The 18,859-nt window shown below is 40.7% G+C and overlaps 1 protein-coding gene across 10 annotated transcripts in view; it reads left to right on the top strand.

Annotated features, from left to right (window-relative positions):
* arhgap28 (Rho GTPase activating protein 28) overlaps positions 1–17,720 on the top strand; it is a 227,636-nt gene extending 209,916 nt beyond the window's left edge. For 9 of the 10 annotated variants that reach the window (XM_072259288.1, XM_072259280.1, XM_072259275.1 and 6 more), the window contains 5 exons: positions 2,099–2,296; positions 4,153–4,386; positions 5,385–5,509; positions 10,037–10,101; positions 11,375–17,720. In XM_072259288.1, the coding sequence (XP_072115389.1) occupies positions 2,099–2,296; positions 4,153–4,386; positions 5,385–5,509; positions 10,037–10,101; positions 11,375–11,466 (714 nt within the window). In that variant the 3' untranslated portion in view covers positions 11,467–17,720. Of the gene's footprint in view, positions 1–2,098; positions 2,297–4,152; positions 4,387–5,384; positions 5,510–10,036; positions 10,102–11,374 lie in introns of those variants that run through there. The other variant, XM_072259336.1, reaches the window with a different exon arrangement.
* The last annotated feature ends 1,139 nt before the right edge of the window (positions 17,721–18,859 follow it).

Below are 18,859 nucleotides of genomic sequence, written 5' to 3'. Positions count from 1 at the left end.
CCACTAGTCACCGCCTGCCATTCTGAAAAGGTCATCTGCTCTCAGGATGAGGCTTTTCATTCCAGGACGAAGGAGATGTCCTCCTTTTTTAGAGAAAGGGGCTTCCCTTCCTCCACCATCAACTCTGCTCTCAAACACACCTCTCCCACTTCACGCACATCTGCTCTCACCCCATCGTCCCACCACCCCACTAGGAATAGGGTTCCCCTTGTCCTCACCTACCACCCCACCAGCCTCCAGGTCCAACATATAATTCTTTGTAACTTCTGTCACCTCCAACGGGATCCCACCACCAAGCACATCTTTCCCTGCCCCCCCCTTTCTGCTTTCCACAGGGATTGCTCCCTACGCGACTCCCTTGTCCATTCGTCCCCCCCATCCATTCCCACCGATCTCCCTCCCGGCACTTATCCTTGTAAGCGGAACAAGTGCTACACATGCCCTTACACTTCCTCCCTTACCACCATTCAGGGCCCCAGACAGTCCTTCCAGGTGAGTCGACCCTTCACCTGTGAGTCGGCTGGGGTGATATACTGAGTCTGGTGCTCCCGGTGCGGCCTTCTATATATTGGTAAGACCCGACGCAGGCTGGGAGACCATTTCGCTGAACACCTACACTCTGTCTGCCAGAGAAAGCACGATCTCCTCAGTGGTCACACATTTTAATTCCATGTCCCATTCCCATTCTGATATGTCTGTCCACGGCCTCCTCTACTGTAAAGATGAAGCCACACTCAGGTTGGGGGAACAACACCTTATATTCCGTCTGGGTAGCCTCCAACCTGACAGCATGAACATCGACATCTCTAACTTCCGCTAATGCCCTACCTCCCCTTCGTGCCCCATCCCTTATTTATTTATTTATTTTTCTTCCCCTTTTTTCTCTTTTTTTTTCTCCCTCTGTCCCTCTCACTATAACTCCTTGCCCATCCTCTGGGCTTCCCCCTCCCTTTCCTTCTCCCTAGGACTCCCATCCCATGATCCTCTCCCTTCTCCAGCCTGGTATCCCTTTTGCCAATCAACTTTCCAGCTCTTAGCTCCATCCCTCCCCCTCCTGTCTTCTCCCATCATTTCGGATCTCCCCCTCCCCCTCCCACTTTCAAATCTCTTACTATCTCTTCTTTCAGTTAGTCCTGATGAAGGGTCTCAGCCCGAAATGTCGACTGTACCTCTTTCTATAGATGCTGCCTGGCCTGCTGCGTTCACCAGCATTTTTTGTGTTTTTGTGTGTGTGTGTGTCTTAACATGAGATTGCTGTAGAGTAGATACGCTTGAGATTTGCTACAGTTTCCTAGATACACCAATGCTCAAGGTTAGAATAGCGTTTCAATTCAATCTCTTAATGAATCTTTCTATATCTATAAAGATTAAAATGCATCTTCCTTTTTTTTAGATTTATTGATAGTAATTCTTTACTAGCAAGATATTTTGTGTTTGAGGCCAGTGATAAAATTTTTATCCTTTTTCTCTTTGCCATTTTTGCTAAAAAGAATCACCCAACAGACAATTCCTCAGTGATGCTGATTATTTGTTGAGTGTGTTTTACTTTGGGATTGTGGCTGGTATTTGAGGTGAGAGACTTGTGCTGAATATTGACAACAGAAAAGTACCTGGATTTCCATACCTCACCTTTCACCTCGTATCAGTGTCAACAGCCCCAGTGTGCAGATCTTTTTTCACTTCATGCATAATTAGGCTGATATTTTCCACCAGACCGCAGGGAGAATAATAGTTATATCACCATATTTAAGAAAACCCATGGGTTGGTTAACAGAATGAAAAGCATTGCAGTATTAGAAAGTAGAGTGAAAGTGTGATTCGACAATTTTGTGGTGAGGTTTGGGAGAGCATATTTTGCATGAACTTGTACTTACACACTATGTATAGCTAATTTGCATAGTTTGTCCTTTAGCTGGAATTTGTAGCTTGATACACAAGACCCAGATGCCTTAGGATTTTAAATTGTTTTGGAGCATGTATTGTTGAAAATGGGCCATTTCTCCTTGCGTGGGATGAATGAAAAATAAAATGTTGGGGGAGGGAGGGGGAGGGACAACCAGACTGAATCTCTTCCCTTACTTCCACCCCCAACCTCCAGGCTTTCTTGGAATTTCTCAGCAAAGTCGTAGCTAATGAAGCAAAAAACAGAATGAGCTTGTGGAATGTTTCCATGATTGTTGCACCAAACCTCTTCATGTGTAAAGGGAGAACTGGAAACCATCAAGAGGCAGAAGCAGCCACCAAGGCAGCCAATATTGTCCAGTTACTTATAAAATACCAGGACATCCTGTGGACGGTACGTGAACCCAGCGATGAATGCACCTTGATATGTAGACTGAGAATTTGAATGAAAATCAAAATTTGGGTTGGCAGGTCATATTAGATGTATGCCTTTTGCAACCTATTCCGAATGAAATTAAAAATTACAGTGCCAATAAACTAGACCTTTTTAATAAGATATTTTTGAAAATTTTGCTTATTGTAAAGGAATCAAGGCTGTCAGCGATGAGAACTTCTCTTCTCATCAATGAGTCTGTATACTTTCCGAATGAGTAGTGAGTTCTGAGATCAGGCATATCAAACAGGAAATGGCTGGAATATATGTGTAGGTGTTGGTAGTGGGATGCCATGGGATGTTTCTAGGAATATCACCAACCAGTGTTGTAACTGCAGATCTTCAGGTGGTGAGTCCTACTTACAAAGGTCTTACCCAGTCAAAGAACCTTTTGCTTGCCTTCAACAATATCATCAATGACAAAAATATGTCAAAAAAATAAAAAATACTAGATTTTCATTGGTGTTGATGATGATTGTCCTCCAGAATTACTGGAGGATTACTGGTTCTTCTAGATTTCAGAGATAAATAATTGTCCCTGATTGCAGAGCAGGATTGCATGGGCTTTTTAGATTGTTTTCTAATTAGAATGAACATTTTTATTAGTGGCTGGAAGAAAAGTGGTTCATTCCCATAAAGACTGTGTCTCTGAGTTCACTTCAGAGAAAAATGATTGAAATACTGTTGCCCTGTTAACTAAGTCAGTGAGTTAATCAAGATGCTGAACTAAATGCAAATCACAAGATTAAACTAGTTATGTAATCCTGTTCAGAGAAGCTGGTTGCCCTTGATTACCATGATATTATGAAGGCTATTTTGCTGAGGCTGGTAATAAAAAAATGTTGATGAGACTTAAAGCAATCCTACGAACCCGTCATTTACGTGATGATTTTAGAAGTTTTAATCACCATCACTTTGCCAGGTTTCTAAAAAGGTTTGAAGACTTTTGTCATTGCCATGTACGTTCGAGTGTTGGGTAACCATTCAGTACTGCAATTTGCCTGAACTGAACCTTCAGATGATCATTTGCTAATGAAATACTTTTCATTGATACAGATGTCATCCAGGGTGTTGTAGAGTGAAGAGTAATCTCTCATTTAACCTCAATTTGCTCTTTTAAACTAGTGGAGATTTTACACAGTAGCATATGTTTTAGAGCATTTAATAAATAAAAGTTGGACTTTCCCTTGTCTATACAGATGTTCAACTTTGCCTAGACATTTCAGAATATGCATGCTGATAGTTTAGACTTGAGAAAAACAAAACGTCCGGATCGTTATTAACCTTTATAAGAAATTTTCATCTCCTCACCTAACCGGATATGACAATGATAAAAAAATACTGCAAAGCTTGCAAAGGAGGTGTAGGTTAGAGTATATGAATTCAGTATAAAAGCAGGTACAGAAAGAGAAACAGAGGGAAGAGAATGGTTACGCCATAATTTTATTATATTCTTAAAATCACTAACAGTTTAAAGCCCAATGGAAGGAAGCTCCTTATTTATGAAGATTTATTTCAACGCTAGATGTTGACAAGCAGTAATTCATCAGACTGCTAACAGACTGTTTGGATTAATAAATGATAAAATATTTGAGTTCATCTTCAATAACATGCGGTATTCATGCCATTCATTGAGGTGGTGCGTGAGATGCTATTTTCAGGAAGGTAACAGTGGGACTTGTGCTGCAATCTTCACAGTTACAATTATTCCTGTGCAAACAATATTGTGTGTGGAGTATAGGCTTACTCTAAGAGGAACAATCTTGACTATTAAGCTTCATTGTTATTAACTCTGATTCTTCTCTTATCTTACTCAGATTCCTTCTTTTATGATAGCCCAAGTGCGGAAGATGAACGAAAGCGAGAGCAGGAGACGGACAAAAGTGACATGGCTGACTCCGCCTTCATTTTTTTTCCCTCCTGCCTTCAAGGGAAACTGCCCACCCCCATCTGGGAGCTCTCCCCGAGGTCGGAATAGAAACCAGGAACCTGCCATGTGGGACATGACAGGTGTGAACTTAAGCCCAAGTACTCTGGGGCACAGCTTTAAGGTACACTTCTATGCTGGTATTTCCCCTCCGCTCATCATCACAGCTCTGTGTACTTGATGCATGTGCTGACCCTTTGGGGGAAAAAAATCAGTCCTTGAGCTTGTTTAAGATTCCTCAAGCACCTCCTTTGCTCTATGTTTAAATTAGTTGAGTCACTTCCAGTATCTCTTCATGTAGTTTTATTCCAAATCACAACATTCTGAATGAGAAAATATTTCCTAATTTCTCCTTTAGATCTTTTTATGGTTATTTTACATCTATAATCTCGGTTAATCCCCTCAGGTGCGAGACAAAACAGTAATTTATTCAAACTCATTCTTATTTTGGAGATCACTTTTGGCCTCCTCAAGGAGAAAAATCTTATTTTTCTCATCTTTTCGGCATAATCAAGGTTTCTTAACTCAAAGCTCCTCATAAAACCCTTCTTTACTCTAACCCTTCTCTAGACCATTGCACTTTTCCTGAAATGCAGACCAAAATGGCATTCTGGATAATGATAGGAAGCAATGCAAAATTGTTCATTTGCTGCTGCTTTACTATGGTGTGTCAGTGATGCTTTAAGCAACAAGTCTTCTCACCACAGGGTGGGCCCATCATCAGGTGGAGGTTGATGCTCATCGTTTCCTGTCTCATCTGCGTACCTCAGCCTGGGTTCTCTGACAGCTCTCTCTAATGACTCCAGCAGCCTTGACTTATCTTCCCCAGACTGGGTTGTTTTGGATAAGATTCTCCCCAGCTGCCTGTCAGGATGCTGATTATATTGAGATCCTGTTTAGTCTTGTTGATGTCAGGTCTTTGGCTTTCCTCTACACCGCAGATTTAGTATTAACTCTACTTACATATTCATATTAATGCTACACAGGCACTGTAATGGTGAAGTAAATATAACCAGAATTGAAATATGGTGGTTTCCATAAGGGAGACAGTATAAACAAGAATTACTTATTAGAATACATTCCAATGTGTGAGATTAAATGTAATATTCTCTTTCTCTGCAGCTGGACATACCAGAGGGAGTTATTCGCGTTTACGCCACAAAGCTCTCAAAGGTTTCCATGGCCATTCAGCTGGACAGTGAGACCAAAGCAAGTGATATTTTGGCTAGGTTTCACTGTGAAAACAGGTGAGTTCCTGGAGGAAAAGAAATTCTTCCAAATCATAACAACATGTTGATTGAGAAAATATCTTCTCATCTCTCCTTTCTCACTTTTCCCATTAACTTTAAATGAAAACTGCAGATTTTGGAAACCTGAAATAAAACCTTAAAAAAACACTCAGCAAGTCAGGCGCCATCTGTGGAATGATAAACATAATTAACATTTCAAGTCCAAGACCTTACATGAGAACAGTGACTTTAAATTTATGGTCTCTGGTTATTTCCTCTGCAGTCAAAGGGAATAATGTTGTACCAAAACCTGCCTATCTCTTTGGCCTTTCTCAATCAAGGAATATAAGAAAGAAGGAAAATGAACATGATTGCAAATAAAATTGTGGTAATTTAATATAATTAGCAGTAGGGTAAGTTAGTTTCTCAGTTTAAGTAATATCAAAGGAGAAATAAAAATATTTCTCAGCAGTTTAGGTGTAGCATTGAGAAAGAAACTGAATGGAGATTTCAGGTTGATCACTGATTATCAGAACTTTAAAAGATTAGAAAACAAAAAGAGTGGTGCAGTTTAGTGGAGCCACTAACTTGTAGCATCTGTTTCAGTCCTCACCCTTGAAGCTGTCTATACGGACGTTCACTCTGAGTTTTCTTTCACATTACAAAGCTGTGCAGTTTGGTAGGTTAACAGTCACTGTAAATCTCCCCTTTTGTGTAGACATGTATATAATCTGGGGGTAGTTGCTAACAAAGTGAGCAGAATAGAAAATGTTGAATGAAATCACAGTAGATCCAACTTCTCGGCTCACATTTCTGCCTTATTCACCTAAACCTTGACTGCCCTACTGATTTAGAGGGAAAAAAAATCTATTGATCTTGGCTTTTTATATATTCAAGGATATAGCCTTCACAGCTCTCTGGGTTAGAGAAAGAAAGCATGCACAAAATGCTGGAGGAACTCAGCAGGTCATACAACATCTATGGGATGAAAGGACAGTTGACATTTTGGGCTGAGACCCTCCTTCAGGACAGAGAAGGAAGTGAAAATATTGTATAGGAAAGAAGTGATTAGGCAACATGGCATTCATGAGTAGGGCAAAATTACTGGCATGGTTAGAGCATTGGCTGATTGGCAGCGAGTGGGAATAAAAGGATCCTTTTCTGGTTGGCTGCCAGTGACTAGTGGTGTTCCACAGGGGTTGGTGTAGTGACCGCTTCTTTTTATGCTGTATATAAATAATTGGATGATAAAATAGGTGGCTTTATTACCAAGTTTGCAGATGACATGAAGATTGGTGGAGGGGCAGGTAGTGTTGAGGAAACAAGTAGGCTGCAGAAGGACTTGGACAGATTAGGAGAATGGGCAAGAGAGTGGCAAATGAAATACAATGGTAGGAAATGCATGGTCATGCACTTTGGTAGTAGAAATAAATGTGCAGACTATTTTCTAAATGGGGCGAAAATCCAAAAATCTAAGGTGCAAAGGGACTTGGGAGTCCTTGTGCAGAACATCCTGAAGCTTAACTTACAGGTTGAGTTGGTGGTGAGGAAGGCAAATGCAATGTTAGCATTCATTTTTTTTAAAGAGGTTTAGAATACTAGAGCGAGGATGTGATGCTGAGGCTTTATAAGGCACTGGGGAGGCCTCACCTTGGATATTATGAAGAGTTTTGGACTCCTCATCTAAGGGAAGATGTGCTGGCACTGGAAAGGGTTCAGAGGAAGTTCACAAGGATGATTCTGGGAATAAAAGGGTTATCATACGAGGAACGTTTAACAGCTCTGGGTCTGTACTCGCTGGAGTTCAGAAGGATGATGGGGGGGCGGGGGCGAGGGAGATCTCATTGAAACCTTTCGAATGTTGAAAGGCCAAGACAGAGTAGATGTGGAAAGGATGTTTTCCATGGTGGGAGAGTCTAGGACAAGACGGCACAGCCTCAGGATAGAAGGACATCCATTTATAACAGAGATGTGGAGAAATTTCTTTAGCCAGAGGGTGGTGAATTTGTGGAATTTATTACACAGGCAGCTATGGAGCCCAAGTCACTGGGTGTATTTAAGGCAGAGTTTGATAGGTTCTTGACTGGCCATAGCATCAAAGGTTACGGGGGAAAGGCTGGGGGAGAAAGAATCAGCCATGATTGAATGGTTGCACAGGCTCAATGGGCCAAGTGGCCTAATTCTCCTGCTATGGTCTTACGGTCATGAAATAAAATTGTGGTAGAATATTTTGGAAACGTGAGGGTAAAGATCAATTGGCCTGTTGTGCTACACTTGATGTTGATGGAGGAACAATGCACCAGCAGAGTACCCATGTTCCAAATAGAAGGATGGAGCCTAAAGGTGGTTGCTCATTTTCCTGTGTGCCTGTGACAGCTTCTTTTCTTATAGTGTCGTAGGTTCTTGTACATTCATCTCGATGGGTCTGGCTTTAATATCCCACCTATTAGTCAAAAGCTCCAAGAACACAGCAATCTATGTAAACCACAGCAAGGTGCTAGCTGAAGTCACACACTGAATTCTGGAACAGGGCCTGATTCAGACACCAGAGCACTGCCAAGTATGTCAAGCTGACGTTTATGCCTCCTTCGGCAATACTACAAAATAAAGTTGTAATTCAGAATGGATGAGGTACGCCTATTCGTAAATCATAAACAATAGAAGTAATGTTTACCTTATATTATTTTGCTCCCTTCTCTCAGGTGGTTTACAGAAAACTTTTTCTCAAGCAGCCCTCACCTTTGCATAAAAAAATTGTAACATGCAAATTAGTAAGTAACCATCAGTTACAGATATGGGTGGAGAAAAGGCAGGTGGAATTAATCCAAACAATTGTTGCACTCTGCGAGGTCAAATGTGAAGGAAGTTGTACAGTTAGTAACAAGGCACTTCACAGCATTGATGTGCAGAAGCATCTTTGGGTCAAAATCACAACTCCCTGAAAATGACTATGCAAGCTCTATCGGATGCATGCTTACCTTCATTAAACAGAGCCTTGAGTATAAGAGGAAGTTGTTTTGCAGCCAGATTAATTTTGGGTAGGCTGCATTTAGCATTGTATGCAATTCTGGTTGCCCCATTGAAGTATGTGAAGGCTTTGGAAGGACGTAGAGAAGGTTTACTAAAATACTGTCTGGATTAGAGGATGTAAACTACAAGGAAAGGTTGGGCATACTTACATTGTTTTCTAAGGAGAATCAGAGGCTGAAGGGAGACCCGTAAGAAGTTTATAAATTTATGAGAGACCTAGATAGGGTAGACAGTCAGAATCTTTTTGTGCCCCGGGTAGAAATGTCAAGCACTAGAGGACATGCACTTAAGGTGAGGGGAAAAGTTTAAACGAGATGTGTGGGGTAAGTTTTATTTATTCAGATGTTGGTAAACATCTGGAACGAACTGCCAGGGACAATGGAGTAGCAGATACAATGGTGCTGCAGGGAATGAAGGGATAAGGATCATGTGAGGCAGAAGACACTTAGTTTAATTTGCATCATATTTGGTGCAGACATTATGAGCTGAGGAGCCTGTTCTTGTGCTGTACTCTTCTATGTTTGATGTAATTAAACAATTATACAGAGAGAAATGAATGTTCTGCATTAAATTTCATGTCAGTTTAATATTCTAAAGAAACCCAACGCCATGAAAGGCAGTGAGACACATCTATACATAAAAATATAAATATAAATGGATTGTCCACTGACATCTTTTACAAATCTACTGACTCTCACAATTATCTTACCTCTTCCCACCCTGTCATTTGTAAAAATGTTATTTTCTTCTGTCGGTTCACACATCTCTACTGCATCTGTTCTCAGGATGAGACTTTTTATTCTGGAATATTTGATATGTCCTCTTTTTTAAAGAACGGGCTTTCCCTTCCACTTCCATTGATACTGTCCTCACTTCATGTCTTCCTTTTCCCACACATCTGTCCACACCCATCCTCCCACTATCATAACAAGTATAGGGTTCCCATTGTCCTTAGTTACCACCCCATGAGCTTCTGTATTTAGGACATCACTCTCTGTAACTTCTGCCATCTCCAACAGGGTCCTACCACTAAGCACATCTTTCCCTCCCCTCCACTTTCTGGGGAGATCACTCTTTACATGACTCTCTTGTTCACCTGTCCCTCCCTGTTGATATCTCTTCTGGCACTTATCTCTGCAAACTGGACAAATGCTACACCTGCCCTTAAATTTGCTCCCTTACCACAATTCAGGGCCCTAAAATGTCCTTCCAGCTGAGGCGATATTTCCGCTGCGTGTCTGTCAGGGTCATCTGTTGTACCTGGTGCTTCAGAGCGACCCCTACATCAGTGTGACCCGACACGGATTGGGGGATTGCTTCATCGAGCACCTTTGCTCTGTCTACTACAGAAGACAGGATCTGCCCCCTTATTCTGGTTTTGGCTCCTTCCTTCCAGTCTTAGACTGAAATACCAACTGTTTATTTCCCTCCGTAGATGCTGCCTGACTTGCTGAGTTTCTCCAGCATTTTGTCTGTGTTGATATTCCAAATTAAATGTTTATTCTCCCTTCACAGCACAAATTCCACAGTGCCTCTCAATGGACAGAGCAATTATTTGTTCGAAATTGGTGGAAATATAGGTAGGATTTTTTAAAGTATTAAAATCTATGAGAGATGAATTAGTATTATTGTCATATCTACCTTTGATCCACAAAATATTGATAAAAATAATATGTTAAACATGGCTTCTGCTTGGAAAGTTGACTTATGTCAAGAACAGAGAGCAAGGATTTACAACGATTCTGTCAAGGCTGGAAATCTTTAGTTCTGCGGAGGGATGGGTTAGGATGCAGTTATTTTCCTTGCATTGAATGAGACTGGGGGGAGATTTAATTGAGATACATTAAATTATGAGAGGGCTAGCAATATGTACCAGAAAGACCAATAATATGGGGACCTGTATATAAATTAATTGATAGAAGAATTTCAAGGCAGTCTTTGGCACTAATTGAGTAAAGTGGGATTTGGGTGTGGGGTGGGGAAGTCAGGAACTCACTGCTTGAAATGTTGGTTGAAGTGGAGACCCTCAACATATTTATGTAGAATTACAGACTAAGAGTTAATAAGTGGAATTATTATTAACAGGTGATTTAAAAAAAAAATCTGGCATATAAATTTTCTAAGTTATAAATCGCTTTCAATTTTGATGATTCAGTGGCCTCAGGAAATTTTCCTCCTGTTTAGTGAATAAAGTAATTATTGGTTATGATTCCCTTTCCACTAAATCAGCTGCTCTTGGGTTTGATTAACACAGAATTGATTGATCCCATGGGATTGGCAGTGGAAAAAGGGCCAGACAATTTCCTTTTTGTAAACCTTGGCTGTGGGTGTACTGGGGAGTTGGATTTTTTTATTCAATCATTGGATCTGAGCATTGTTGACAAAGCCAACATTTGTTGCACATTCCTTACTGCCCCTGAGCAAGACACAGTCATAAACCCCTGCAAGCCCAGTGGTGAAGGCATTAGGTATTGATGTGGAAGTTTTGGCACAACTGAGCAGCTTTAGAGGATCACTTCCGAGAGAGGACAGTTAAGAGTCAAATGCATTGCTCTGGATCAGGACACATCGACCAGACCTGCATGTCAGACCAGGGCTCTCTGCAATCCATCCAAGGAGGCAGACAAAGTAGCTCATTAAAATAATCATGAGCTGAGAGTAGAAATGAAAAAAATCTATGATAATGGTTCTATTTTCACTGGGGTACTTAAACATGCATTTGGTCTAATACCTGACTGTATTGTATGGAAGTTGAACCACCAGGTTGGAATGTGTGGCACCATTCCAGCAACTTCATTTCTTTACGTGGCCATTTGAATTTCATTATTTACAATGTGTTTTTCCTCTTTGCAGGAGAGCGCTGCCTGGACCTCAACACATACATTCTAGACTTGTACCATTTAAATCCCAATGCAACTTGGGTCATTAAACCCAGAACACTGTAAGGTTATTTGCTGAAGAGTGAAGGAGCATTGAAGAATCCTGAAGCAGCAGAGTGGTGAATTTAACTGTTGGGATTTCCGAGAACAATGGTGGTTTATAATGGAGCCTTTGCATCTTAAGGCTTTCAGCTGTTGTTACTGGTACAGATTCTGCATTGGAAGGTGATCATTTTGGTAGTCACCATCTTACTCATCTGATTAAGGCATTTCATGCAGCTGCATTGTCATTCAGTTGGGTATTCAGAGCACCAACAAGACTCCCATCATCTGGACGCTTCCTCAAGCACCTCAGCATGTTGGAATCAGTCGAATGTTTGTGCGTGACCTAAAATGAACAACTTGCAGTAACTCATCTGGGGGTGTTTATGAAACAAGTCGGCATGCCAGACAGAAACATTAAGGATATGGTCTGGAAGGAATGTGCATTTTAAACAATTGCAGCATTTAAGCAGACTACACATTCGGAATGAGCCACAGACATAACCAATCATGTTTTACTTTGCTTTTTTTTAGGGTGGGGAGGGTGGTAGTATAGGGAAGTAATAATTGTGCCGTCAAAGTTCATGGACACAGAATGGAGAGCAGCCAAAGGATCAACAAGGATATATTTTTTTTCTACAAAAGCTATTCCGAAGTGAATGGAAACTGTGCCAAATTCCATAGATCTGATAAGACGGGAAGTTGTTACATAAAGAGGATGATAGTTGCACCTGCACAAAAACGGAATTCCTGTTGGCACATGACCCTGAGCTGAGTTACAAATCAGCCTGGAATTTTGTTTTGCAATAAACTAAATGCCAGACTTTCAAAGATGGCTCTCATGGAGCCTGTGTATATACAGAGAGATGAGTTGTGGACACGGCAAGCAAACAAGGCCTCAGACCCTCTGGAAATAAAACCCTGTTATGCTTTTTTTTTAAATCTGTAGGAAGCTGATTTTCAAGATGGAGGAAGACATCACTGTGTAACCTAATCTCTATTGGGCAGTGCCTGTTGACTGTGTGCTATTGGTACTTTGGCTGGAATTTGATATCTCCTGAGGAACTAGTCTGCTGTGATGTTGTGTGCTATTAGCAGAAAGTGAGGCAATATGTGAAGATAACTCATTGGCCTACTCTGTGATTGAGTACCTCTGGTCATCTTCATACATCCTGAGCTAATGAGTACGGAGCTGGGTCACAGGTCAGCCACTGGCTCATAGACCGGTTTGACAGAATCGAAGGGCTGAATGATCACCCCCTGTTCAGATATTAGTCTGCAGTTAAGCTCATTAGATTGTTCTGGTGCTTTAACATAACTGCTGGATCACTTCAACACTGCCGTGCTGTTCAGAGAGCCCATCTCTACATGAAAGTTGCTGGCAGATTCTTGGGGTCTTTCTCTGACTTGCGAAAATTGAGCACATTTTTTGGTTGGGTGGGGGTGGGGGGAATCGGATATATTTGACTTCCACTAATTTCTCAGCCTCCTAGAAAAAATGTAGTTTGCTTTTTTAAAAATTCAGTTATGCAAGAGTTTTCTTAGCCTATTCTTCATTGGATAGTGCTTATTAATGACTTAATCATGTTAGCAGCAAGTAATCCTATTCCTCTCGGGTGCGGTGGAAGAAATCCTATCAGTTACATGTACCACAGTAAAACCATTAACTATGCTGTACAACTGACTAAACTTCCTGTTTACATAGAGTGTATATATATACAACTAGGAGGAATACGTAGAGAGGGTCATTTTGGTCTTTGTCAGTGTTAATGGTTCACGAGAGCTTACTCCCACAGTGGCTCATTTAACCCTTTCCACGTGGTCTTCTGCTTGATCTGTGCAATGCACTTTCATTTGTTTCTTTAAGCAGAGTGCATGATGTAATCGTATTTAGAGCAGCATACTCACATTACAGGTCATTTGTTGAAACTGCTTTTGGGAGAGTGCAAATTGGGGATTCTGGTGCACATAACACACGTTCCATTCACTTTAATATCATCACCAGATTTGGTTGACTTTTTAAGGTGTTATTATATTACAGCCATGAAATCCAGACATTACCTGTTTAAGGATCTGGAATCCTGGATGATCAAACAGCACAGAAATAAACCTTTTGACCCATTGAGTCCCCTCTGACCATTTTACACTCATTCCATTTTATTCTCCCCACACTCTAATTAATTGCCCACAGATTCTATTCTATCATTCATGACACACATGTGGCTATTTAGAATGACTAATTAACCACCAGTCTGCATGGTTTTGGGCGTGGGTGAAAGCCAGAGGGCCTGGAAGGAACCCATGCATTCACAAGGGGGAACGTGCAAACTCCACACAAACAGCACCTGAGGTCAGGATTAAACTGTCACTGAAGCTTGACACGGCACTTCTACCAGGTGTTCTACTGTACACCATCTTTCCTCACCCTCCCCCCCCAAATTACAATGTTTTATGCTGTCTTAACTTGAGAAAAAACTTGAGAAATAGGACATTTGGTGGGTGGACTTTCCTAACAGAGTCCATCATCTGCAGCCCTTTGTTGCCTCCACCTACCAACCCCAGGCCTCTGCTGTGATTTCCACCCTACTCTCCTGTGTCTACCTATCATCTCACCTCTCCTGGATCCACTTATTGCTTGCTAGCTCAAGCTTCACCCTTCCTTCACCTTTTTATACTGGCTAAATCCCATCTGTCTTTAGGTCCAGATGGAGGGTTGCATCCTGAAACATTGACTGTCCCTTTTCACACCACAGGTGCTGCCTGACCTGCCAAGTTCCTCTGACATCTTATTTGCTGCTCCAGATTGTAGCCTTTGTCTTCTCTTCATTCTCTATCTTTAATACGTACTTTTGAGGCTGGGAGTATTGGCTATCTATTCTGAGTAAACAATGTCAATTTCTTTTTGCACTTTCTTTCTTTTTCCTGTTGAGAAGCAACACAGTTAGTTATGAGGTGAAAATGAACTGCATGCATTATAACTCTAAAAATTTCACGTGTTGCTTAAGGCACTCAGTTCCTTGAGCGGCAAGCAGTGACTGATCTCTCATCGAGACGATTGCTTCTTTGCCATTGTGATATACATTTGTGGTTATGATTACGACTTGGAAAACCAAAGTTTAACGAGATTCAGACAGTGCTGCAAAATGGAAGGTCTGTTCCTTGGGATACTTTGGAAAATAATTTCAATGCTGATTAAGGGGGAAGTAAACATACAGGAGTCACAATGTTAAAGGAATGTTTTCAGTCTTCGGAATGAAATCTTAGAGTTTAATCAGTAATATTAAAGAGTTCAATTCTCTATCTAGACTGTGAACAGTGTTACTAGAAAGGAAAATAAAACACATAGAGCTTCATAGCATAACGGAATGCCAGTGGATTAGCATGTATTGATCTATTCCTGCCTCCTAGATAGCTGTTTTAAATGAGTTTGGGTGATTACAGCCTTGCCACTCACAATACGGCTTGTTCAACGCGAACCCACCCTTCAATCAACGGTTAGCAGTGCTCTGAAATGCCATTTCTTTATGGCTCTTCTTTGACTGTTGTAAAAACAGTGGTCATAAGTATTTCAGAGATGTTGGACTAGGATCCACTGATAGGTCAGAGTAGCATTAGAGATTGACGGTGCCATACCTCGCATTGGTTTCCTTTGAGGTCTCTTGGTGCCTGGAATGAAAATGGTTCCCATCTCACCAGTTGAGGAGAAGGACCCATCCAAAAACTAATGAAGTGGAAAGATCGAGTGAATGGGGGAAAATTCTCCTTGTTACCAGATCTGGATAAGTTTTTCCAGAGAACATTTTGCTAACACTCCAATTTACCTGCCTCCAGAAGGTTTAATTATGACTTTAATTTTTAACACTACAGTAAGAGTTCATAAAAACCCTCATTAGTAATAACTCCACTGCCAGAGGTGCAGTGGAAACTATAGTGTATTTATAACCATTTGTTTTTATGTGTTTGAGAACAATTTCCACTTTTATATGTTTATTGTAGATGCAATTTTTATAACATTGTGTTTTCTGAAATGTCTGTGCAAAGCTACCTCTGTTTATTCACATATTTACTGATTCCCGACAGAGTTGGGATGAATTGAGAGGGCTCTGGGGGGGAACAGGGTCCTTCATGTTTATCACACGATCCTACAAAGTGACCCCCAGTGACCTGCAAATAATCTGCTTGTGAAGAGGCATGAAGCCTCACTATCTTTCCACCCTTTATTGTATCAGCAAAGATGGCAGCTAGAGTAGGGGTACATATGGGTCTAGAAGGCCTGCTTGTTTTTAAATCAGAACAACTGGTTACCATCAAAATTATAACATGGCTCTTTGCCATCATGAAGGTATGAGAATCTCCTCTGCTGCATTTAAGAATATAACTTTCAATGTACCTGTAGCTCCTAAAAACATTGAGGCTTGAATGCATGGCTCCAGACTAATCAAACCTGGACTGACCTCCAAAATTAGAGGTTAATTTACACTTTTTGCTCCTACCTAATCATAACTTCCTCATGTTGTTTGTTTCTTATTGCTGATTTCTGGAACCACGAAATGTTAATATGTGGCAGAAGCTCAGTATTCAGCAACTTCATTACCTGGATGGTAATCTGGCAGTATTGGCCCACCCAACTTTAGTTTCATTGAATTGAGATGCCTCTACACAGGCAGTGGTTCCATTCTGCTAGCTTAACTACCGGATGGATGATATGTGATCAAACTTGGGCCCCATTGCCTCACCAATGTGTTGTATTGCCAACTGGCGCTGGGAGAACAAGGATTGTTTTGTGTTTGTAAGGATGAGGCACCCTCACCTGGTTGTTCCATACATTTCAAAGAATCACGTAGTCATCTGGAACAGAAACAGTCCAAATTCATTTCCCAGCACATTGCCCATAGCATTATATGGTTTAATGGTTCAAGTGTTTGTCTAAATTCCTAAATATTGTAAATGTCACAGCTTCCGTCTCTCCCTCAGCCAGTCTGCAGCCACACATTCTCTCTCAGGTCCTCTTTAAACCTTGTTGAGCCACTGCACCCTGGAATTAGACACCAGTGCTATATGGAAAAGTTTCTTAATATCTACCCTATATATGCCTGTCATAATATTGAATAAATCAGTCATGTTTGCTCTTTTTCCATGGGGGGGGGGGAAGGTCTATCAAAATTCACACAACTGAAATACACCATCCTAGGGAATATCTTGGTTAATTGTCTCTATATCCTGTCTCATGCAATCATCTCCTCTTATGGTGTGGTGACCAGAACGGCATACAATACTCCAGCAGTGGCCTAACCAAGGTTTTATATCACTATACCTTAACCTCCCCGCATTTAAGTTTGATGCTCCATTTAAGGAAGGCAGGTATCTTGTCCTGTTATGATTTCTCACAATTACTTCAGTGGAATCCCTTGATCAGGAGACCTTTATTGGAAATTCTTCCTTCAGTTTTCACACCAAATCAGGAAGACAAACAATAAAGATTTTCCAACAACATATGCCTGGACAGCTGTTTTCCACGCTAATATAAATACTCAATTGGATGCAGTTTTTTTTTCTGGAGGATCATGCACAATTCACAAGGAGCTCTACAGGCAGCAGATAGAGGAGATTTTAATACCATCTGCTCTGTTTGAACCTGGTAACCAAGGTGAAAAATCAACTTCAACTCATTCAATACAGTTCTCATGAAACCTGTGATTTTTAAGAAGCTGTCATCTTTGAAGGTCCAATCAAGATTTTTGGATGGAAAACTCTGGCTTGCAAGCCATATATTCTGACTGACGTTGAATCTTTTAATGAATTAGCCCATGAAACATAGAGAGAATCATCACCTTGAAATATAAATTATTTCTGTTTGACTTTTTAAGAAAATTCTATTATTCATGTACGTACCAATGTTTCTTGATATGTGATCTGATTGTACAATGGATGATACTGACAGTAGATCAATGCTACATGATGAGCGATGATGTATAAATTGGTAGGTGTTATCCTGTAGAACCACTTGTAATTCATGGGGTAGCCTTTGATTCATCTGAGATGATGATCTGAGCAGAATATCCTGTGTGTGTATTCCTGTTCAGTGAGTGTATGGAAGTAGAACACCAAAAGTAGGCAATGGTGCTTTTAAGCTGTGTCCATAATAAACCAATCATCAATGGAAGGAATGGTGAGCTTCTGAATACTACTGATAAGGCACAGAAGCATTATGAATGTGTACAAATGTATATTGTACTTTACCAAGTTCACGTTACATACCAATAAAATTATGAAAACAACATTTTTATACTTTCCAAAATGTAACTCAGTTTTAGTATAAGTACATTTTGAATATGTATATAATTATTTGGAAATCGTAGGTTTGGATTTTAATAATAATAGTACACCTTGCAATCATATTTACATTGTTGTTGAAGTGATTATATTTGGATGCACTTAAGGGGAAGCAAGTCAAGTAAATGGGGCAATAAGGAATAAAAAGGCCATGATAGTAAAGTTTCATGAAGATGAATTGGGTTTAAAAACTGGTTATGCTATTAATTCTGTGTAAAATACCTTGCCTATTTATGAGACATTCAGATTGTCTGAATTTCTCAGATTCCATACGCTAAATCTCTTTATAGCTATGTAGCTTTATGTTTGCATCTAGTCTGTACCTGGCCCGAGTATTTGCATTCTCCCTTATAATTCCCTCTTTAACTTATTCTCAACTCCCCTCAGATTCTACTACTCATCTGCGCTCCAAGGACAGTTTGCAGTTGCCAGTCAACCTGCCAACCTGTGTGTTTTTTGGGGTCTGAGAGGTAATCCTCAGGGTCATGGAGAGAACTTGGTCACGCGGTGCTGAGAGGCTGCAGCTCTATTAGCTGTACAATCCCATTAACAGTGGTGATAATGGAGAGTATTGCACAGAGACCTGGATCAAAATGGTAAGTCTCTGACTTTATCCATCAACCATAACCCATCCTTAAGCAGGAAAAGGCACCTTTTGCTACTTTGGCTCAGTGATGAAGTATTCCATTGTCATTGGTGTCATTAATGTCCCTTCTATTGTTTTGGAATCCTTAGATTTAAACTGCCCATCCTTTTCTCCTGACCTTTGGGATTAGAACTGGTTTATTATTGTCTCCATGTACGGTAAAAAGCTTGTCTTGCATACCGTCCATACAGATCAAATCATTACACAGTACATTAAGGTAAAACAATAACAATGCAGAATAAAGTGCATAAAGCTTCTGAAAAAGTGCAGTGCATGTAAACGATGAAGTACAAATGATAGCGATGTAGATAGGCCTAAGCCTCAGGCTGCGGTGTCACCTGTTTGCAGCCACCCAGAGGGAGGCATCGGAGTTGGGCACTCCACTGGAGTGCCAGAAGTGGTGTGGTGCAGGGTCTATGCTGGAGTCGAAACTGCCCC

This window comes from Mobula birostris, chromosome 1 (assembly GCF_030028105.1).
Source record: "Mobula birostris isolate sMobBir1 chromosome 1, sMobBir1.hap1, whole genome shotgun sequence".
NCBI classification, from domain to species: domain Eukaryota; kingdom Metazoa; phylum Chordata; class Chondrichthyes; order Myliobatiformes; family Myliobatidae; genus Mobula; species Mobula birostris.
Note: the sequence above shows the minus strand (reverse complement) of the source record. Positions and strands in the feature narration are given on the sequence as shown.